General features: G+C 38.0%; 1 protein-coding gene across 2 annotated transcripts in view; it reads right to left on the bottom strand.

Moving 5' to 3' along the window:
* The window catches only part of LOC149022020 (endoribonuclease Dicer homolog 2-like), a 63,191-nt gene that overhangs the window by 26,377 nt on the left and 13,287 nt on the right, over positions 1-23,527 (bottom strand). For both annotated transcript variants that reach the window (XM_089150219.1, XM_089150218.1), the window contains exons 5-13: positions 19,315-19,444; positions 19,054-19,153; positions 16,115-16,307; positions 15,872-16,032; positions 15,138-15,356; positions 10,562-10,788; positions 1,835-2,109; positions 1,287-1,735; positions 501-604 (exon numbers count right to left, since the gene is read on the bottom strand). In XM_089150219.1, coding sequence (XP_089006345.1) covers positions 501-604; positions 1,287-1,735; positions 1,835-2,109; positions 10,562-10,788; positions 15,138-15,356; positions 15,872-16,032; positions 16,115-16,307; positions 19,054-19,153; positions 19,315-19,444 — 1,858 coding nt within the window. The remainder of the gene's footprint in view (positions 1-500; positions 605-1,286; positions 1,736-1,834; positions 2,110-10,561; positions 10,789-15,137; positions 15,357-15,871; positions 16,033-16,114; positions 16,308-19,053; positions 19,154-19,314; positions 19,445-23,527) is intronic.

Genomic DNA, 23,527 nt, shown 5'->3' with positions numbered 1-23,527 from the left:
CAGTTCTCCATGTCAAAGAGTACCAGGGAGTTTGATTTCATGAAACAAAACATACTTATACATTTCATTTTATCATTTGCCGAAATGGTACAGATAGGATAGTCCAACCAAAACAATCCCAGCCCTATAGTTTACATAACGTTTTCTTAGGTGAATTTGAATATACAAAAAAATCTTAAAATTTTCTGAAATGAAGTTTTCGAACTTTGCTCATTACATCTCATAATGTTATGGAAAAATAGCAGAAGTTCTTTTCAGTTTCCCACACACCGATTTTGCTTAAAAAACAGCTTATTATATGCAAAAGTATCAAAAGTTCTTTCTGTTTTTTCAAATGCCTAGTGATAATAATAAATAAATAAATAAATAAAAGAATCTAAAAGAATTTTTACAGCATTGCTTATACCTTCATTTCTCTGCTCATCTTGACAATAAAGTAACTTTCACATTCAGGAACACAAAAATTTGAAAATGAAATTGAAACAGTGGACAATTGTAACCTTTGTCTTTCTGATGGTTATGCCTTTGAAGTCCATTTTTCACTGTAAAAATATGTCTCCCAACAAGCAGAGGTTCTCCATCATATTGTAATTCAATCCCATGCCTGTTGTACGAAACAAAGAGAATCAGACCTCTAACCCTTTCATTTCTATTTTTTCCCCTTTTCTTTTCATTTTTAACAAAAACATAAACTTTAGTATGACTAGAGAGTTCTACTAGATGGGTGAAAGCAATGGTTCAAAGGAAGACATGCCAAAAAGAATGAACTGAAAGGACAGGCACCCTAAAAACTGTGAAAGATTTTTCTTTTTACCCTTCAGTTAGTTATCAGAAAGAAGCACCTGAATAATGCAAGGTGAAAATAAAAATGTGATGCTGAGAAGAGGGTGAGTAGAAAAAGCAACAAAGTAATAAAATAATAAATCAGCATATTCAAGGGAATGAAGGAAGCCCCCGGTTAGTGATAAGTTGAAGCAAAATCATTTGAAGTTGCTCAGCCATGTACTATTGGATGTATTTGTGATGAGAGATGATATGGCACATAGAAGCGAATATAGAAGAACAACGGGAAACATACCTTCCTATGAAAAAGTAGTTAGAAAAAATGCAGATGGCTTCCAGATTAAAGATAGTGACCATGAAAAAGTATTCATGTAGCTGACCAAACTTACTTGGGATATAGCACATAAAACTTATTTTATAAAGTAAAACTACAAAATAATCCAAAGAACACATAAATCTACACGCAATGTAAAACTATATGAACAAGCAGAGAGACTACACACCGGAGCTGGTAATGTTTCTTGTATGTAACAGCATGTCGACCCCCTTTCATCAGTGAATTCGCATCCAAATCATTTAGGATCCCCGTGATACAATATATGCAACCATTATGAGGAGTCAACACTAAGGAGTTCTCAAGAATGCAGCTACATATCACACCATTTTTTGTCTGCAAACTACAAGTAGAACCCTTTGAGGTACAAGGATGCTTATGGTGGACCTGAACAACTTCAGTTGGCTGTACTGTACGTTGAAAACAAGCAGACCTAACACACTCCCAATCTATAATTTTAGATTCCAGATGGCAACTTCTGCAAGGAAGTAGTAAATAGTCAATCATCTGATGACTTGACTCCAGATGAGAACTGTCTACAGCATTCTTTGCTTTGTACAAATCCTTTAGAAGAAGCAGCTTCAGAACAGTTATCTGGAATCTCCTAGCTGAAAGAACCTATAACAGCCAATTTCACAAGAAAAGGGAGAAAAAAATATATGAAGTTCTGAGATTATATTAGCATAACCTTAAACAAACGATGATCAAACTTAATACCTGTTCGGAATTAAGACGCATAGTTCCATGGTACAAGATGTTCACTGTGAGAGAACCCCTATCAATTTCTAAATTGAAGTCATAATTCATAGATCCAAGCTCCAGGTCACCCCGCATTAGGAGAATAATATCATTGAATGGAACATCATACTCGAAATTCCGCTTTAATTCAATTGAATAGCAAAAGTACAATCCCTCTTGAAAATTAAATGATGGATGACCAACAAGTTCTCCTGGAAAATAACTATCATGTTCATCTTCATATGATATATTCCCTGCATCACAGACGACGAACAAATAAATTTCAAATCAATAAGGAATGGATTTAATACGTATCCAACTGAAATAACAAGAAACAAGGGTAAATCATCCAGCAAGAAACTTAACTTGACAATACTGAAAGCAAAACAAAAACAAGAGTTTACTAGGGAGATTGGTAACAATCATTGGATCAACGGATTTACAGTTCTTCAGTAGTTCGGTCTAAACTCCTAAGTCAATAAAGCACTAAAAAGAAGAAGATGAAAACACTTTATGGCCAAATGATAACCTATTTGTGTAAAAATTCATCAATGAAACTGACCTCTTCTTTTCAATGAACGAAAAACTCATTACCAATGAAAAAATAAAGTAAATAGAGAAAACAAATGAAAGCCACCATTTCTTTTCTGGCAGAGTGATGAGCAACCTTTAATACTAGGCTCCAAACAAGATTATGGTGCTGACATAATAGCAGTTAAATTGTACTGTCTGCACGCAAAATAAGGCCGAAACATAGCACAAATACTCACTAATTGATGCTTACAAACTTGTAGGCTCTGGCCCGTCTCATCTTGTCGGCTGGTAGAAAACTTGAAAACAATCTGAGTTCCTTTTGGTAGTTCTGTCATTTGATTACTTATTGTGGTCAGTCCAACTGTCCAAGTCATACTAAAAGTTATCAGCGCTAAGTCATTAACGTCCTCTTAGTGTAGTCAGCTCATTAAGCTACCTTAAAAAGAGACATTTAATGCTTTCCATTTCTCTAATCTCTATCACAGTAGTCAAAATGATAAGCAATTCAAGGAGTTCGCCAGGCACTCAGGTAATAAGGTACCTGCCTTTTGTATTTTAGTATTTACTAATGTATTTTGCCTTGGTGCCTCCAATCGCACCTCATAGGCAGCTCTTGTTACTACAGCACAGCCTTCTGTGCCAGTAGACAATGCTGATTAGATTAGTAGGCCCGTCTCTACTCATTCTACAGAAAAAATGTGAATACTGTGGCCACCCTCATCATACTAGGATGACTTACTGGAAATTATATAGCCGTCCCAAGGGGGCTGGAAGGGAGAAAAAGTTGGTTCTGCTCATCCTCAGGATAACTGTTAGTTTTAAATGAATATGATTCAAAATAGGTTTAATTATTTATGTTTGAAGAACCTTAATTTCTTTACTTTTTCATTTATCAATCAGCTTTTGGAGTTATTTTTATGATCTTTATGATGCTCTTATTTCAATTAGTAATCCTCTTAATTCCACTTACTTAATGGCTTCTCTTGCTCTATAAATTGAGGAACTCTTTTGCCTTCTACAGATCAACTATCAACAGATCAAGTGTTGAAATCTTCTTGAAACAAGTCTCTTTTGCTTTAATCAATTACCTCTTTTGATAAGTTAAGGTGCTCTTGAGACTAATCAAAGCTTTCATGGAATTAATCAATTCTCTCTTAAGACAGATTCTCTTATGTTATCAAAATACAAGTATTGCATGTTATGTGTTCTCTTGGTTCTGTCTTGAGATTTGACATAGCATAACCCTATAGCATTCGAAGGCATCCAATAGTTGAGTGCACAATTATTGAGGGAGCCAGGGCTGTTTTATCTTGAAGGTCGATTTGCATATTCCCCGTTGCAAGTTGCAACATGGGGTGGCATCTACAGTGTTAAGGACTGTCAGGTGACATGACTAAGCCTTATTTTCTAACAATTTCTGCTACAGGTAAAGAAGGTCAGTGAAGGAGATATTATCAAAGCCAGCTTACCTTTAAGGCAACAGTTACGTTTGACCACTTAATATTCTAACAATTAGTTTCCAACACAGGCTCAGGTGAGTCTGCTGTTGTAAGTTCCACCCACTGGATTTACCACTTTTACCAGTTTTAAGTTCTATAGTTGCTCCGTGATTTGGTAAGTCTACCCGCACTCCTAATATTGTCTCTTCCTTAAACTAACTAATTGCTGTCCATAAACCTCACAAGACCTGTGCTAATATTGTCCCCTACTTTCTAGTCATTTGTTTCCTCTTGGACTTCTATTTCTTTCGATAACAGTTAGCAGGATGCACTATCTCATTCCTACTAGAGACAGGCAATGAATGAAGAGAATTACAGGATGCAAATGTGTCTTTGTGATCAACATAAAGCTGATGACACTTTGGACAGATATAAGAGACTAGTGGCATGTGGGTTCACACAGACATATGGCATTATCAACAAGAAATGTTATCCATGGTTGCTAAGATGAGTATGATGCAAGTCGTTCTTCCATATGCAGTAAATCATGGATAAGATATCCTACAATCAGACGTGAATAATGCATCTTACCAAGTAGAACTTCTAGAGGAGGTATACATGGATATCCCATCCAGATTCACTTCCAAAGACACTCATAGGAAGGCTCTTGCTTTGCTATATATAGGTTAAAGTAGTCTCCTAGAGCTTTGTTTTGGAAGCTTTTATAAAGCTTTCATCTCCATCGGCCACAACATGAAAATCATACCTTGTTTATTAAGAAATTGAGGCTCACATCACTGTATCGTTAATGTATGTAGCTGAAATCTCTTCTCTGAAGATCTTCTTTAGAGAAAAAGTTGAAATTTAGGGCATGGGAAAGTTGAGATACTTCTTGAGCATAAAGCTGGCATATTCCACTCACGGGATATCTCTCAAAGGGAGTATACCCTTGACTTATTGATAAGACAGGTATGTTGGGTAGTAAACCTAACAAAACCCTGATAAAACATGATAAGAACCCCCTATTTAATACCAAAAACCAAGAAATAAACAAAGATAAACTGGTTTTAATGATGCCAGTCACCCCTGTGGAAAATCTTAGAATCATATCATAATATTTTATTAGTATCTTTAATCTAAGTAGATCAGATTGTAATATTCTATTATAGGTATTTTTCTTATTGTATTTTTCTATTCTAGGTAGATTACCCATTGATTGTAATCTTCTATTCTAGGTAGATTTCTCATTGATTGTAATCTTCTATTCTAGGTAGATTTCTCATTGATTGTAATCTTCTATTCTAGGTAGATTTCTCATTTATTGTAATCTTCTATTCTAGGTAGATTTCTTATTTATTCTAATCTTTTAGGTAAGATATTCTTTCCTATTTCATAGATAGCAGTTGTGTATATATTGATTGTAAAGTTCTGAATAAGATACTGAAGAATCAAACATTTCAATTCTTATTTCGTCATGGTATCAGAGCCAACCAATCTTGGGATTGCTGTCCAGCTTTCAGGCCTTCATTGCCTTTAATCTCTGGTGTTTCCGCCACACAGAGATTATTCTTCCTTTGGCCTTTATCGCCATTCTTTATTCTGCTCTGTTCTGTTTATTTTTCCTTACTTGAAAAACAGATTTTTTATTTCTCCGCCTTATCTGTCATTCTATTGCATCTTTGGTTACTGTTTCACATACTATTTTTAAGCACCTACAAAGAGTATGTCAGAACCAAGAGAGATTACTTTCGGGACTGCATTTGATCAGAAAATAAAAAATCTGCAGAATGGAGAATTGCAAAACAGAGACAATCTATGGTGTACCTACTGCAAGAAAGCTCGTCACACACGGGAAAGATGCTGCAAACTTCATGGTAAACCTCCTAGCCGAGAGTGGCGGCACAAAGGAGAGCAATCTGGAAATAATGGTCAGGCGCATGTTACATCTGCACAGCAACCTGAAGTCACTAATAAAGAGGTTGCTAGCCTTAATCAAGAGGACATAGAACGTGTAAAAACTCTTTTGAGCAACGTTAACAAAAAACCAGGTACATGTTCTTTGGCATATTCAGGTGAGTTTCCACTTTCTATTGGATTAAATGTCTCTAATAATTCTCTTCCAAGCCCCTGGATCATAGATTCAGGTGCAACTGACCACATGACACACTCACCAAATCTTTTCACCACATATTCTCCCTGTCCAAGTAGTAGGAAGATAGCTACTGCTGATGGCTCGTTAACTACTGTGGCTGGAACTGGAAATATTGAGCTCAACTCATCCCTCACCTTGAAAAATGTCCTACATGTTCCTAGACTATCTACAAATCTCGTTTCTGTGAAGAAACTCATGCAAGATTTACATTGTAATGTAGTCTTTCACCATAGTCATTGTATATTTCAGGACAAGGATTCGGGGAGGACGATTGGACATGCTAGAGAAAGGGATGGACTCTACTACCTTGAGGCACCAAGCCAATCACATGCTACTAATGGTAGTCCTTCTCAAACCAATAAAGAAAAATCCGGCTTTACCATCACAGACTTGGACATCCTTCCTTTAGGGTAATCAGTCTTTTGTTTCCTTCTTTGTTTCAAGGCATACATGTCGATGAGTTTCATTGTGATGTGTGTGAGTTTGCTAAACACAAGCGTGTACCACTTCCTTTAAGCAAGAAAAGAAGTTCCATCCCCTTTTATCTCATTCATAGTGATATTTGGGGTCCTTCTAGAATTCCTAATGTGTCCGGGGCTAGGTGGTTCGTGTCATTCATTGATGATTGCACTCGTGTCTCATGGATTTTTCTACTCCAAAACTTTGCCGATGTTAGTTGTGTTCTTCCCAACTTCCATTCCATGGTTAAAAACCAATTTGGAGTTAGTATAAAAAGATTTAGATCTGATAATGCCAGAGACTATTTCAATCAAATTCTAACTCCATTCTTTCAAAGGGAGGGAATTATACATGAGTCATCGTGCGTTGATACCCCACAACAAAACGGAGTAGCTGAACGGAAAAATGGCCACCTTCTTGATGTAACTAGAGCCTCCCTATTCCAATACAATGTGCCTAAGTCATTTTGGGGGGAAGCAGTCCTCACAGCAACTCATCTCATAAATCGACTGCCTTCGAGAGTCTTAGGATTCAAGAGTCCAATGGATGTCCTTTCCCAGTTCTACCCAAACCTAAAAACGACAAATAACCTTGTTCCTCGAATTTTTGGGTGTGTCTCATTTGTTCATATTCATGGACCACATCGGGGTAAATTAGATCCTAGAGCACTCAAATGTTTATTTATAGGATATTCCTCCACTCAAAAGGGCTATAAGTGCTATCACCCTCCTTCAAACGGTTCTATGTTTCCATTGATGTCACTTTTCATGAACATAAGTCTTATTTTTCCACACCTCATCTTCAGGGGGAGCATTCAATAATGGAAGATAAGAATGGGAATTCCTTACTTGACTTAGAGTTCACTCCCAAATACTTCACTATGTCACCCGAGTCAAACCGTGAACAACCTAAACTTGTGTCAGACTCACCTGTGTCAAACTGTGAACAACATGAACATATGTCAAACTTTGAAATGAATGAGCCTATTTCTGATATTGAGCATGTGAGATTTGGCAAAGGAAAGGTGTTCTCAAGGAAGAAGAATCTTGTTCCAGAATCAGTGCAAGTTCAAGACTCCAATCCAAATTCTGGAAATGAGGTACAAATGACTAATCCTTCACTACAAACTGAATTCGATGTGCCCACAAATAGTAATGAACTAGACCTTCCTATTGCCATCAGGAAAGGCACTAGAGAATGCACAACGAAACCCATGTACCCTCTTGCCTAATTCTTGTCCTTTAAACATTTTCCACATCTCATAGAGCCTTTCTGGTAAGCTTAAACACCATTGCCATTCCTAACACCTTATCTGAGGCTTTATCCAATAAGGAGTGGAAGCAAGAAATGAATGTGGAGATGGAAGCATTAGAAAGCAATGGAACATGGGAACTTGTAAGATTACCAGAAGGGAAGAAACCTGTGGGGTGCAAATGGGTATATACATTGAAGTATCGAGCAGATGGATCTTTAGAAAGGTACAAAGCAAGGTTGGTAGCCAAGGGCTACACCCAAACTTACGGGATTGACTACCTTGAAACATTTGCTCCAGTTGCAAAAATGAATACTGTCAGAATCTTACTATCCTTGGCGGCAAATTATGGTTGGGACTTGCAATAGTTTGATGTTAAAAATGCATTCTTGCATGGTGAACTAAAGGAAGAAATTTACATAGATGTTCCACCGGGTTATGAGAAGGATTTAGATGCTAATATTGTATGCAAGTTAAAAAAGGCCTTATATGGACTCAAACAGTCACCGCGGGCATGGTTTGGCAGATTTACTAAAGTCATGATTAGTATGGGTTACAAGCAAAGTCAAGGAGACCATACATTGTTCATCAAGCACTCATCATCTGGGGGAGTCACGGCACTACTTGTGTATGTCGATGACATAATAGTGACAGGAAATGAAGAAAAAGAGAAAAAAAATTTGACTCAATGCTTGGCTAAGGAATTTGAGATCAAGGCTTTAGGAAGATTAAAATACTTCCTTGGCATTGAAGTTGCTCACTCTCAACAAGGCATTTTCATCTCTCAACAAAAGTATATCACTAATCTCCTTAAAGAAACAGGAATGGCCGCGTGTAAACCAGCAAACACTCCAATAGATCCCAACAGTAAACTTGGGAATGCAGAAGAAGATGTTGTTGTGGACCGAGAGATGTATCAAAGACTAGTAGGAAGACTAATCTACTTGTCTCACACAAGGCCAGACATAGCATATGCAGTTAGTGTAATCAGCCAATTCATGCACAGTCCAAAGGAAATTCACTTGCATGCAGCTCACCGTGTGCTACAATATTTAAAAGGGACGCCAAGGAGAGGCCTTTTATTTAGAAGGAATAAAGGAATGATACTAGAAGCATACACTGATGCTGATTATGCAGGGTCAGTAGTAAATAGAAGGTCAACCACAGGATATTGCACATTTCTTGGTGGCAATCTTATGACATGGAGGAGCAAGAAGCAGAATGTTGTGGCTCGGTCAAGTGCAAAAGCCGAATTTCATGCAATGGCTCAAGGAATATGTGAATTACTTTGGTTGAAGATTATCTTAGAAAACCTAAAGGTTGAATGGGGTGGACCAATGAGACTCTACTGTGACAACAAATCAGCAATCAGTATAGCACATAACCCTGTTCAACATGACCGAACCAAGCACATTGAGATTGTCAGACACTTCATCAAAGAGAAGCTGGATAGCGGACTGATTTGTACGCCGTATGTGTCTACACAGTCAACTTGCTGATGTACTTACTAAAGGATTGAGCAGCTCGGCCTTTCAAAAATGCATATCCAAGCTGGGAATGGAGAATGCCTATTCACCAGCTTGAGGGGGAGTGTGGAAAATCTTAGAATCATATCATAATATTTTATTAGTATCTTTAATCTAAGTAGATCAGATTGTAATATTCTATTACAGGTATTTTTCTTATTGTATTTTTCTATTCTAGGTAGATTACTCATTGATTGTAATCTTCTATTCTAGATAGATTTCTCATTGATTGTAATATTCTATTCTAGGTAGATTTCTCATTCATTGTAATCTTCTATTCTAGGTAGATTTCTTATTTATTCTAATCTTCTAGGTAGGATATTCTTTCCTATTTCATAGATAGCAGTTGTGTATATATTGATTGTAAAGTTCTGAATAAGATACTGAAGAATCAAACATTTCAATTCTTATTTCGTCAACCCCCATATCACACTGCTGCCCTCAGCAAATAGGCTGGCCAATCACTCAAATCAACATTTCCCTCCCTCTCGTCCCAATTCTTCCTATTTATAATCCCCTAACCACACTGATCCTTTCTCTCTCCCCACCACATGGCATGATCCTGGGGTCCTAACACTACTGGTCCCTTGAAATTCACATTGTCCTCATGGTGAAGGAAAATTTAGAAGCTTGGTTTTCACATGTTTGATGCACAATCATTCCAATTCAGTGACCAAGCATCAGTGTTCCAGAGAAATTTGTGCATAGCAGTGACCATTCGGCAACTCGAACCAGAAATAGAGTGCTCTTCTTCCAAAGTTTGCAATGAGACCTCCCTAACCCACATCGACCCAATCTACTTCAGACAATGTAGGACCAATAAGGGGGTTCAGGTCTGTGATATGGTCATCCTCGCTCTTGAATGAAGCAGTAATCCCAAATTCCCAAGGGGACATGGTGACACTGTTGACCTTATGAAACATGCGGGCAAGGACTAAGTGCACCTCTTCCAGAAGAAACAATCTCCAATCTCCACACCTTAATTCCTCAAAATTTCCAAAATCTACAAGGCACATTCCCTAGGTAAACGTTTTGATAAATTGTTCCATGCAAAGTATGATTCATTCCTGACACAATCATAGATACCTAGAAAAATCAACGTAATGATCTTAGTATTGGGAAATCCTAAACAAAACAGATAGAACCAGAGTCAGAAAAGGATATTATAGAAGTCCAGTACTAGAAAGGATTAGAAAAGATTGTTTTCCTAACAACTTCCAATGGAGCCGAAATAGACAGCAGAAAAATCAACAATTATACTTCTAGAAAGAGATTTCATGGTTGCAACCTAAGATATTGTATAGTTCAAATACAATTTTGTTAAAACATGGCTGAAAGTCTTACCTACTAATTGAGCATTTGCTTCTTCCTCTGCTAGTTTTGGCAATAAATTATCGGTTAGAGCGCCGACCTCATGGAGCTTCCTGCATGCTTCAAGGCATGCAATTTTCTTCAACTTCTTAACCTCACCTTGGGCCAAAACATATTGTACGGGACTGCTCAAGGGAAGACGCCAGGTGCAGCATTCAGAATCCTTAACAATACTAAACCTAGTAGCTGGCCGGAAGTACCTATAAACAGGAAAAACAAGACAAGAAAAGCCGCACGTTAAACACAATTGTTAAAATGCATAGGCAACCAAAGGCATTGAAGGGGCACCTAGCCACTTAAGAAACATGAGGCCTGCATAGGAACACAAGCATTACAGAACCAGCATTACAATAAAGCAACACAGATTGAATTTATGTATTAATTTGCCAATATATCTAACATCATTACCCCAACACCAAAATAGCAATTCACCCCCAAAAAAAAAAGCACCTATAGCAAACTCAATAATGCATGCTATTATTAGAAACAACTTTACAGCAACAGAAAATCTAGTAAATATATGCTACTACCAGATTTAGGGAAGAGAAGGGAGAGAGAGAGAGGAGAGGAGAGGGTTCCAGAGGAAAAGAGAACAGATTTTGGGGTTCCAGAGAAGATATTGAAGAAAGAGAAAAGTTACAGAACAAAAACGAGAAGAGGAAATGGAATACAAAAGGAGCATAGAAAGAATAGAAGAAAAAGAAAAAAGAAACAGAAGGACAATACAAATAAAGAGCACCTCACCCAAGTCCAAGATATTCGACAATACAGGATTGGCTGCTTGTAAGACAATCCACTGTTGGATTAATGACAGGATGTGTGTCCATAAAATAGAATTTAATAAATTAAAATTCAATAATTGTGGACCTTGACTTTTATACTAAATATCATTGTCACAAGGCTCATAAGTACCAATAGAATTGTGTCTATAGAAATCTACTTAGGCGGTTAGGGTCCAAATTAAATGCAGGTGACACTAAATATGGTTATAACTGCCGTTTTAGGAGAACACCCAAGTAAGTTATCTACCGCGAGTCAATTGACCATTATATGTTTTGCAAGAGTTTGCAAAAGATGTTTTAGTATATAATCTTGTCCCTCAACACATGCAAAAGAGTGAAATAGTGTATCCCACTATTTGCTTCTCTATCCTTTGTTGATTTAGTTGATGTCAAGGGCTATTGTAAATTTACCCTTATGGAAATCTCATAGGAAAGCGGAAGGAGAATGCAAGAGCCAGATCTGGAGAGAGATGGGAGAGGGAACATGTTCAGCTCATACGTCGAGGGAAGCCTGCCTAATCCACTGACCAGAAGAGCTATAATGGCTTCAACATTGCCATGGAGACACTGCAGATGCCTTAGGAGATGTTCCTTATAGATGCATGAATTTTCAGTGTGTGTGTCTTCCTGAACTCCAGGTGGGTTGCAGGTTGCCCCTTGCAGATCTAGCTGGTTAAGCAATCGTAATGAAAGATGAGTCCAACATGCATTGAGAGGCCCAGAAAAGTGGAAGACAGAGAAAGAGAGAGAGAATGTGGTAAGGTCTAAGGAAGGTAAAAGTGGATGCTTAGAGCCCTGATAACCAAAGTGTAAAGTTGACCGTTGATGACATGAGACCGATCCATATAAATAGTACTTTTTTTCTCCAAACAAGTACATCTCACTTCAGCAGGCTAAAAGAAACTGGCAAGCAGGACACCGGGAGAAAAAAATACCCACTCACATCAGTATTAAGAAACCCATTATAATTTTTGACTTGGCAGTGACTCTTTCTCAAACTGAGTCTCTGAAAGAAGCATAGTGATTCCAAACTGAGTCTCTGAAAGAAGCATAGTGATTCCAAACTGATACAACCTTCTGTTCAACAGCGTAGATGGGTTTATTAAGGTGCGCAACAAGATGCAGAGCAATACGATTGTCCACTGCAATCAAGTGATCAACAACCCATAGGTTGAAAAAAGTTATGGAACTGAGAAATCAATTCCAGGAGACCATGATCAGAACTGAGAAACTTTTTGTGGTCAGGTAAAGGCAGAGGGGGATGCAAGGTTAAGGAGCTAGAGCCAGAGCCAGAGTTAAACAATGAGAAGAAAAGAAAGAGGGGGAGGAGACCTGTAGAGATCAGGTACAGTTTTCAAAGTTGTGAAATTCCCAAGTCTGCCTTCTACATTTTTAAGAGTTTAAATGCAAAAACATAGACAAACAAAACTGAAGTTATGGTGAACTAATCTATTTCCCTACACTTCATGCTGTAAAAGATGACAGTCTTATTCTGTTAAATAAATAATATTTGAAAAGTTTATTCAAATTTTTTGTGTTCAGTCAAAAGTTGTGATACTAATGTATTAATGTGCAATGTATTATGGATTATGACAGCCATTTAATCCCATGAATGCAAGGTCCATTGGGGATGTTGACTTTGTGGGGGAGAAAACTTAATGAAAATTGTCTACCATTAGCAGTTTTCCAGTTGGATCACATTGTAGGATTATCCTTTTAATCTAACAACTTCCTTTTAGAACCTAACCACTTCGGATGATCTTGCCCATTAGATTGTACTTCCACCACCAAATTTTGTTTAAAAAATTAAGACTGAAACCCTAATTCCATTACAAATTTTGAAAGCAAAGAAAGTCTTCATCTTCAAGCTTGGGATACAAACATTGTAGAAGGAGCAACCATCAGGGATCATTTCCGATTTCCACATTCTTTTGGAGGAACTCAAGTACTCAACGTCAGTGAGTTCTAGGTACTTTTGTTTTAGTTATTAACTCATCAAGTCCATTCCTGGAATTACTTATCCAGCATCATTAATAGCAAATCACTACTACAAGTATCATCTCCTTGCTGAAGAGAGGAATCACAGATGCTCTGAGGCTATGGTTGAAGCCTCATATACTTACTGTTGTATCATTTTCTTTACATGCTTTAAAATATGATCTCATGTACCACACTGCACCATAATGGTACACAAAAACTGATGCATGAGTCTAGAGACAAGATGGCACTTAGGTAATGCCCTAATAACCATATTGTTGGTAGTATGACTAAAGTTTCCTAATTCAAATAGGATTCCCCTATAAATCCCGTATTTTAATTATATTTTATTATCTTATATTTTCTATATTGATTTCCCATTTGGTGTTCGATTGGTTTCCTAATAAGTCTAAGATTAGTTTATCTACTTGCTTTTCATATTTCTTTTCCTATTCATAGTGGAATTTACTCAGATTGTAATTATAAATACCCCATTGGGGCCTATGAATGAAATAATGCTGTCTGAGCAATAATTTCTTCAAATCCCAACATGGTATCAGAGCCAGTTGAGATTACTATTTAGAGAGCCATCTAAGTTTCTAATTTGAAGAATTGGACCCTAGTTCAATGAAATAAGATGAACTGGGGTTCCCATGAACCTTTCAAAATTTATTCTTTTTTCCCAAATTTGTTATAGTGTGCTTCTATTTCGTTTGGGTTAGATCCAATCAGTTTTCTTCCTATTGGAATGCCTTTTTTTAGACTTGTGCCCAACTAGATCTCTATTACCATTTGGAGATTTGCCCTTTATCTTAGCAAATTTCCTCTTTAGAAACCTAAAATTGTTGCAGACTTGCAAGTTTCATATTTTTTTTTTAACGCTACTATGCAGAACTAGATCTCTATTACCCTTGGAGATTTGCCCCTTCCCTTGACAATCTTCCTCTTTGGAGATCTAACCTTGCTCTAGATTTGGCATTTAACCTATGCAGAACCTGATCTCTATTACCTTTGGAGATTGTCCCTTACATTGGCAAATTTCATTTCAGAGATCTAACATTTTTGCAGATCTAAAGTTTCAGTTTTCTTACTATCCTAGCAGTTGTTACCCTCAAAATTATATTTCACCTCAGATTTGTGCAAAAATTGGTCTTCACGATATTTGAAGATTTTACTTTGTTCATTGGACTTTCTTTCTTGGAAACTTAAAGTTGCAGCAGAGATAAGGATGAAGCAAGTGAAAATTGGCAGACATTTTATCAAAGAAAAATTGGAAAGCAATCATTAATTAGTGAAGTACAAAGATCAAGTTGTAGATATTTACTTGGACAAATATTTCATCCTATTTTGAACAAGTCGAGCATGTGTGATATCTATGCCTCAACTTAAGCCGGAGTGTTGGAAGTATGACTTAGGTTTCTTAATTGGAATAGGATTCCCCTTTAAATCCTCTATATTAATTATATTTTATTATCTTATATTTTCCATATTGATTTCCTATTCGGTGTTAGATTGGTTCCTAATAAGTCCAAGATTGGTTTATCTACTTGCTTTTCATATTTCTTTTCCTATTTAGAGTGGAATTTACTAAGATTGTAATTATAAATACCCCACTGGGGCCTATAAATGAAATAATACCATCTAAGCAATAATTTCTTCAAATTCCAACGCATACACAAAAATGTAAATAAAAATGTAAGAACAAACAACAAACAGAAATTTAAATGTTAATTTAACAGCTTCTGAAAGATTCAATAAAAACACTTTCAAAGAGAGTTTAAGGAATAAACCCAAAGGAAGGGAGTCGTGAGCAATAGAAGTTGACGAGAGCAGCACTAGAGCTTAGTGTTACAATGGCACCAGTAGATTCAACACGGTAAAATTCCTCATCCAACATTTCTGTTTCAAGTGGCACACAGGGAAGAGAAGCATGAAGTAGGGATTGTTCTCGCATAATATCTCCACTTGCTAAATATTTTTCAACTCTTGGGAGTGTAGAAGCATCCTCACTAGAACAAGAAGAAAATGAAGATCAATAAAATGACCCACCCACACTCAAATTATAACAGGCAACTAGTTTTCTATGACATAATAGGTTTTATAGATTCTACATCTTCATTCATAGAACTTGCATATTGTGCATATATTATGCCCTCGGCAATTCACATGTATGTTTATAGGAACTCGAATTTTGATGAAGAGGATTAATACCATGAGAAAAATAGTCACCAACATGGATAAAGATGGATCAATGTGTAAATGTGTGATATGTGAGTGCCACCAAAAACTTGCAACAAAAACATAAACAATTCTAAACTTCAAAGGAAGAACGATAACCGTCCAAATGTTCGAGTTTTGATAAAATTGACATGTACTCGCAATAAACAATAAATAAGTTTTTTGTTTAACTATAAACTTTCGTGCAATAACTGAACATGGGAGAACAATTTATATGAATAATAAGAATAATTGAAAGCAAATTACAATTATTAAAAGAGAATCTCGAAATGGAGTAGAACACTACCTCTCAACAAATATTAGAAAATCCGAACCCTGCATTCTAGCGCTGCCACGTGACTGTATAAAACTACAAACAGTGTTTGCGGGATCAAATCTTATAACCAAATTACAACTTTGAACATCTATTCCCTCTTCGAGAATCTGGGTTGCAACAATAATGTTAACCTAGTAATGTTGTAGCAGAGCATTGTCAGATGAATGCAATGCATCAGAAAAATAAGTTGACAGAGAGACAAAAGATAGATACCAGGCCATTCCTAAATGATTCAACAATTCCAATCTGCTTTTTCCTAATCTGAGAATGCAATTCAGACTGGTTCCCTGCCATGTATTCTGTCTTCCAGAAGCTAAGTTGTGGAAGTTGGCTCAACAAACATTGAAGAACAATAGCTGTAATGACCCGTTCAACAAATATTACACATCTAAAATCTTTCACCTGCCTGCATCAAAACCATGTCAACAAAATCCACAGACGTGAACTTCAATAGCAAAGCACAAGATCAGCCAAAAAAATATTTAACAGACCATCATAAAGAATACTGGTGATTAAAAACTCCAACTCTTCATTGTAGAATAGGGGCAAAAGAAAGAGCTAAAAATTGATGGGAAATTGTAAGTTTTGCGACATGGAAACTTCAGCTGTTACACCCCCCAGACATGTGGTGTCAAAAGGGAGAGGGGGGATGCAAAAAGTGTGGAAGAAACACCCGTTGTTTCAAGGAGTTCATCTGCACCTTATGCTGTAGCTCTATTCCAAAGATGATATCTCCACAGAAGGTAAGTAGTGGGATCCGAATAGAGTACAAGGTAACTAGGATCTAGAAACTAATATATAGATACAGAAATATGGTTTATAACAGTGTTGTCAAAGCGTCCTAGGGGCGGCCACCTAGGTGGCAAGGCGATTTTTCAACTACCTTGTTTTGAACCACTTAATTGACGCACTGTTCCCCCCCCCCCAACTTTTTCGCCTAAACGCTACCGCTTTGTCACCATATGCGCCTTATTGCCGCCAAGATGCTAAAGCAGCTGCTTTTTCGACATTTTGTGCATAATATCTTTTTCCTAACTTTTTTTTTTAATCAAAATTCTACAAAGCCGCATATAAATTTAATAGCTTAGTCATTTCGGAATCGATGCCCAAATTGAAAAGGAACTCTGAGGTCCAAAGTGAGCAGGACCCCGTGCCCGTTAGCAACAAAATGTGAAGCATGAGCCATACTCAACATCGAGAATTAATTAATCATTAAATGAACAATGACTTGGAAATCAGAATAATGAGATCTATTAATTTATCGTGTTGGCCCTGTTAGTACATAGTCATTCTTATGATGCTTGATGAGATGAACTTATGTTTGTGTTTTTTTTTTTGGATAATTTTTCATAATTATGATTCTTGAATGCTTTCTTTTTTGGATGAATGTGACTACTGAATGTTTGCTTAAATTATTATAAAAAGTAATTGTATTAAAAAGTAGTTTAAAAGTAGTTGAATTGAAAAAATTTTACCCAACCACTTTGGTCGCCTTATTGCCGCCTAGGCTCCATTTTGTCGCCTAGGCGGATCCCCAATCGCTTTGGTCGCCTTGCCTCCTCGACAACCTTGGTTTATAATATGAAAGAACAACCAGGAACACGGAATTTACTTAGGCACTGACCAGTATATAGAGCTCTGATATCATGTCAACCAAAAAGCAGAAAATAGAAAACAGGAGGAAGAGAAGCAGCAGCCAGAAGAGAGGATGTATCATATTGCATTAAGGTGGATACAACCATTCTAAACCTGTAGAGCTGAATTCCTCATGTCTAAAATATTCAACCCATATATCTAAGGGTAAGAAACCTTCTTAGTCCAATTAGTGTTGGTCATTAAAGATCTTGGAAGATTGGCTCTCATACATTTGAAGCTACACCAAACAAGCTGGGCATGTTAAACATCTATGCTCCAACTTGAGGAAGAGGGTTAAGTGAGCCACAAAAAGGCAAAAGAGGAGAGAAATAAGTCTCAAGTGCTAATCTGCAGAATAGTTTTGGGCCTGTTTCTATGTCCTTAAGCATTTTCTTTTTCCTCTCCCTTTTTTTCTTTTTCTCTATTTTCTCCACATATTTCTTATTTATGCACCTACCATGGGCATATAGGAACTAGAAACTAGGCTCCTTGAAAGAAATTCAATGAATTACCCATATCAACATGAAAATTCAATTGATTGAAGAGCGGACTTTTAAGAAATACTAATTTCATTAAGCAAAACGAAATTTAAACCTACTACATCTCTCATACCCTAGCATAGGATCTATAGAAGTAGTTGGACTTCTTTTAGCTTTGACAGGTTAAATAGGTAAAAGGATTTCTAGAACATTTTATTGTGGAAGAATAAATAATCATTAACAAAAACCCTAAAGGGAAAGAGAGAAGGAGAAAATATGAGAGGGAAGGGAAAGAGAGAGGAGGAGGAAGGAGGAGCAGCGTATAATCTACTAGTGAGGAGCTACAAATAGGAACCAAGGCCTCAGGTAACAATAAACGTCTGTTGCTTGGGGTATCCAAAATAGGGGGATGGGGGCAAACTGGAGCCTAGAGGAGAAATCAAAGGAGATGTTTTTCAAAACCAAGTACAGAGACGCGGAGTTAGTGGTCCATCTCCTAAGGTCGTGCACCCACCATAAGTGATATACAAAAGCCCCAAACACCAACTTGCCAGTATAGACACAAATAGAATGGCCAGAGTAGGTTCTCAAGACCCATAGAGGATCTAGAGCAAAAGCATTGATATGATGAGAATGGGGCCAGATGGCACTAACAGCTTTCTCCTAGATGGAGTGGAAGAAATGGCATGCCAAAAAGAAGTGTTCTAAATCCTGTAAACCGTTACACCAAAGGATGCAGCCAGGGGCAGCAGAGATATGTTGGTCAATGAGGAAGGCTTGGTAGGGAGATAGTGGTTCAGGGTTCTCCAAGGTGCGGGTGTGAAGAGGGATACGACTTTGAACCAAACCAAGGGGGACCAAGGAGTGGTTCCAAGACTAAGAGGAACAGAAAAGAGGTGGGTTACCAAATGATCCCATTAGGAGAGGATTGGTGGAAGGGGGAGGAGGACCAAACCTTTGTGAGAACCGAATCTCAGAAACATTATTGTTGAGAATAAACAAATTTCACAAATGAAGAGATTAAAAGTCATCAAGAACCTGTATTCCAAAAGAGAATCAATGAGACGATCAACCTTCGGAGTTAAAAGGCCAGCATCTATATTTTGTGCAATATTACCTCCAATAGTCCATCCTGCACCTACACAATGAAGGGACAGATTACTTCAAACAACATTGTTCTTTTGCATGGAAGGGTCAACGAGGAGGAAAACTAAATCCACTGGATCTTCAGGGAAACAAAGAACAAAACTAATGAAATAAGGAATAAGAAAAGAAGAAGCCCAGAAAGTATGAAATTACTTGGAATGTATGTCAAGAACAACTGTAATACATCTCGATTAAAATCTTTCACAATCCTGTTATCAATAACATTCTTTCCTCGCAGCCAGGGGAAATTATCTATTTCAGTACGTGAAAAAGTTTCGGAAGCCTACATTTTGAAGAACAGAAAATATGAGACACAAAAAGAAAATACCTGTGTGAATAAGAGAATTATAGCCCAACAAGCCATACAATAAAATTCTACACCTTTAAGGCTAACCAAACACCTAACTGGATTAAACAATACAAAAATGTTGATATCTTCTTTGACAGAGAAACTTCAAAACAATCATCGAGATGCCATTCTTTCAGGGACTGCAAATGCTGAAATCCAGAAATATAAAAGACATTTACACATTTGTTTATAAAAGACAGTCATAAAACCAGTGACAAAATAATGATGGTATTTGCGTGCGTGCTTCCTTGAAGGAAAATCAAGAGTTAAGTTATAACTCAGCAGATCAGCCTTGATTTCGGCTTTAGATTTCAAATCTAATAAGAAACAATGCACAATTAAGTTAGGATGCTTAATTAAGGTGAAGCACATAGATAAAAATGATCATAAGCAATTCTGGGGGAGACAAAGCAGGTTCCTCCAAGATTCAGAAAAGTTGATCAGATCAAACAAAAATTATGTCGACAGAATAACCGTAAACCAGAGGAAAGTTTTCTCCGTAAGAAGTTGAGAATCAAATGGCTTAAGCTGCGGGACTCAAATTCCTCTTTCTTCCACCGCTCCCTCAAAGCTTGACACAACTACAACTACATCCCAACCCTCCTCTACGCTAATGGTGTATGGACTTGAGATGTTGAAGGTATCAAGAGGGAGGTGCTCGCCTTCTTGCCTTCTCTTATGACTCCCTCCTCCCTCCTCCCCTCCCCCTAATCTGATAAAAAAAAATATTCCCTCCTCCCTCCTTGATAATGATGTTAACCACATTCAGGGGCAAAATAGGGCCGAGGGTTGCTCCCTAAAACCCTGTGGCCCCTAGTACCACCTGGGGTATTTTTTTTGCAAATTTTCATTGAGTCTAAGATAGGGTATAATTGGGTCCATTATTTTTGTGGGAGCCCAGATCTTTTTTTTTTTTTTTTTAATTTTTGAATTTGAGCCTTTATTTTGAAAGTTAATCAAGAGCCCTGAGTTTGTCCACTAGAGTTGTCCTACTCCTTGCAAGAAATCTACATCTACTCTTAGCATTCAAATTGGATTCATTTGGAGTAAGTTATGAAGGTTCCCTGGGTGAGTCAAAGACCTAGTCAGTTAGGAGTTTCAGTTTAACTTGAATTACAAGTTAGAGTCCTAATTTGTTTCCTTTCTAAAGTTGAGTCCTATTGTGAGGTCCTTCTTAAAGGCTATAAATAAGCCTCTCTGGATTGTAAAAGGCAGCTTATGATTAATGTAATAAAGCTGACACTGAAGGAGCAAGAGAGAGAAATCATGGGTTTCCATGGAGGGACTTGCAACAGCCTTGAAATAGAGCTTTTCTGCAGTTTCTCTCAAGTCCCAGCATTCTTCTTCAAGTTAAGCAGCCCTATTTCAATTTCAAGTAAGTACCAGCCCCTTCCCCCCCCCCCCAGGCCCGATTTCCCCCCTCTTCTCTCCCACCCGAAACCCTCCCTACCCCTTAGCCCTGATCTTCTGCAACCCCAACCCCTTCCCCTCCACTGTAAGACATCTCCAGCCCCATCCAACCCTCTGACAGCACTAAGAGCCCTTCCCCATCCCATTACCTAGTTCCATACCCTGCCCAAACCCTAGACTATCATCCCACCCATTCCCCTCACTTTTTCTTCTTCTTTCCTTCTGAAAATTGCAGAAAACTAAAATTCAGAAGTGCAGCAAGGAATTGAAGACCTATAGGACCCTATCCTCTTAACCTAAACCTTCTCCTCTTAGAATTGAACCCTACACCCAGTTCGTACCTTCAATCCCAAAATCCAGCCCCCTCGCACAACTAAAACCTAAAAATCAGCAACTTAGCTTCATAATAGAAACCCTAACCCTAGAAATCTTCAAACCTCAATTCTCAAACCCTAACTCAAAATTATAATACTGAAATTACAAGAGTAGCAAGGTTTAACGATTGAAAACATAAAACCCCAAACCCCTAAGCCTGGCGAACCTACTGTAACCCTAGCCTATCCCTTGCATCCCTAGAATTTGTCCTAAAACCCTCCACCGAAGGGTATTTCAGCCTTAAAGGACTGCTGATTTTCAGGAAAGAGGATCCTGGAGTGAGCATAGATCTTCTAGATCATTATCCCAATATACTTAATCCTAGATCCATGTTCACATCAGATACCCTCCTAGCCATTTCCTCGAATGCTGAAATTCTTGTTGCCATTAACTCCACAAGCCCGATTAAGTTCCTGGACCAGATGGTTACGGTATGGGTTTGTTTTGAGCCTCCAAGAGTTCTACAAGACAACCTCATCAATGAGGTCTGTAGCTTCCTCTTTAACCCCTCTCAACTTTCATCTCGTAACCCAAACCTTCCTCTCGGCTCATCCCAAAGAAGCCCAATTCCTCCTCCCTCTTCGATTTTTGGCCCATTTCCCAATACAATCTCCCCGCACAAGTTCATTGTCAAAATCCTTGCCACCAAAATTCGACTTGTCATTCCCTCCCTCATTTTTAAAAACTAATTTGCCTTCATTGTAGGTAGGAGTATCACTAACAACATTTTCCTTTGTGTCAAGATGACCTCTCCTCGCACTCCCTTTTGACCTTCCTAAAACTTGATCTCTACAAAGCATTCGATTCCATTCATTGTGATATCATCCTTGATGTCCTAGTCTTTATGGGGTACCTCCTCCCCTTGTCTGTTGGATAGAAGCCTATATCACTTCTCCCCACTTCTTTGTTATCACTAATGGCTCTTTGCTAGCTTCTTCCCCTACTAGGTGGGTTTCTGCCGACGTTGTCCCCTCTCCCCCTTTCCTCTTCTCTCTTTCCCTAGAAGCTCTCACTAAAATCATCCTATCCAATACTGACCAGCACCTCACTACCCCATCCCAAGTGCAAAACTCTAAAACTTTCCCATCTTGATCTTGCCTTTGCTGAAGATCATATGTTCTTCTACAAAGCCTCCCGTTCATCTATGTCCTCTATCCTCTCCTCCTTGGCCTCTTCAATTCCCTCTCTAGTCTTCATGTCAATCTATAGAGATCTCTCTTTTTCTTGGTGGGTGTCTCTCGCACAGCCAAAGCCACCTTTACAACTCACGAGCTTCTCCCTTAGTACCTTTCCTATCTCCTACTTGGCTTTCCCCTCACTCTTGGCTCACTCACTAATCACGGTGGTCGATTTCCATCAGAACCACAACTATCTCCACATCCTGTCTTCGCCTATCCACGGCCACCTAAATATCAACATCGACTTCGTCCTATGTTAGAACAGCCCAAAAGATGTTGACCACCTCTTCTTCTCCTCTCTCTCCTCTCACTACTCATGGGTGAAAGAAATTATCACCATTTGTCCAGCTCCGGATACTCCTTTGGGTTCTCCAAGGAATGGGTTTGGTTTCCAAGACACTTTGCTAGCACTTCTACTTGTGATGTGGTAAGTATATTGGTGTTCAATGCCTTGATCTCTTATGGTGGGAGCCAAACCTTAGAAGATGGACCTCCAACTCCAAAACTCGAGACTTGATTTGGAGAGCCATTTGCTTTGATGTTTCTACTAGACTTCTTCCCCCCCCCCCCCCTTTTTCTTTCCCTCTTGTACATTTTCTTCTTCCCCATTGGGATTTTGGTTAATTATTACCCAAAGAAAAAATCCGAAACCAGATTTTGTAGTTGAAATAAACAAAATTAGATCTCCTAACAATAGCCAACTAATGTAGGAAAAGCACAAAGAAAGGCATTGACATATTTTATATGAGCCTTGGTAAGGGATATTGATGTAGCCCAAGTCTGACCAGCCTTCAGGATCCTCTCAAATAGAACAAGCAGCAAATTACGGTTTAAACCCTTGCTGTCTGGGTTGAAATCTCATTGGACAGCAGCTGTTTTTTACAACACACACCTTACAGATAGGCCAATTTGAAGCCCAAGTCTTAGGGTTAGGTCTAGGGTAGTCTATGGTTAATAGAGAAAAGGGTTTTAGGGCGCAGCCAGGTTAAGTCTGAGGCTGGAATTAACGTAAAATTACATGCTTTAACAGAGATGTAATTGCAAATTCTAACAA

Source organism: Hakea prostrata, chromosome 3 (assembly GCF_041222555.1).
Source record: "Hakea prostrata isolate BN-2017 chromosome 3, UWA_Hpros_2, whole genome shotgun sequence".
NCBI classification, from domain to species: Eukaryota; Viridiplantae; Streptophyta; class Magnoliopsida; order Proteales; family Proteaceae; genus Hakea; species Hakea prostrata.
The sequence above is the reverse complement of the archived record's forward strand: the minus strand, read 5'-3'. Positions and strand labels throughout refer to the sequence as shown.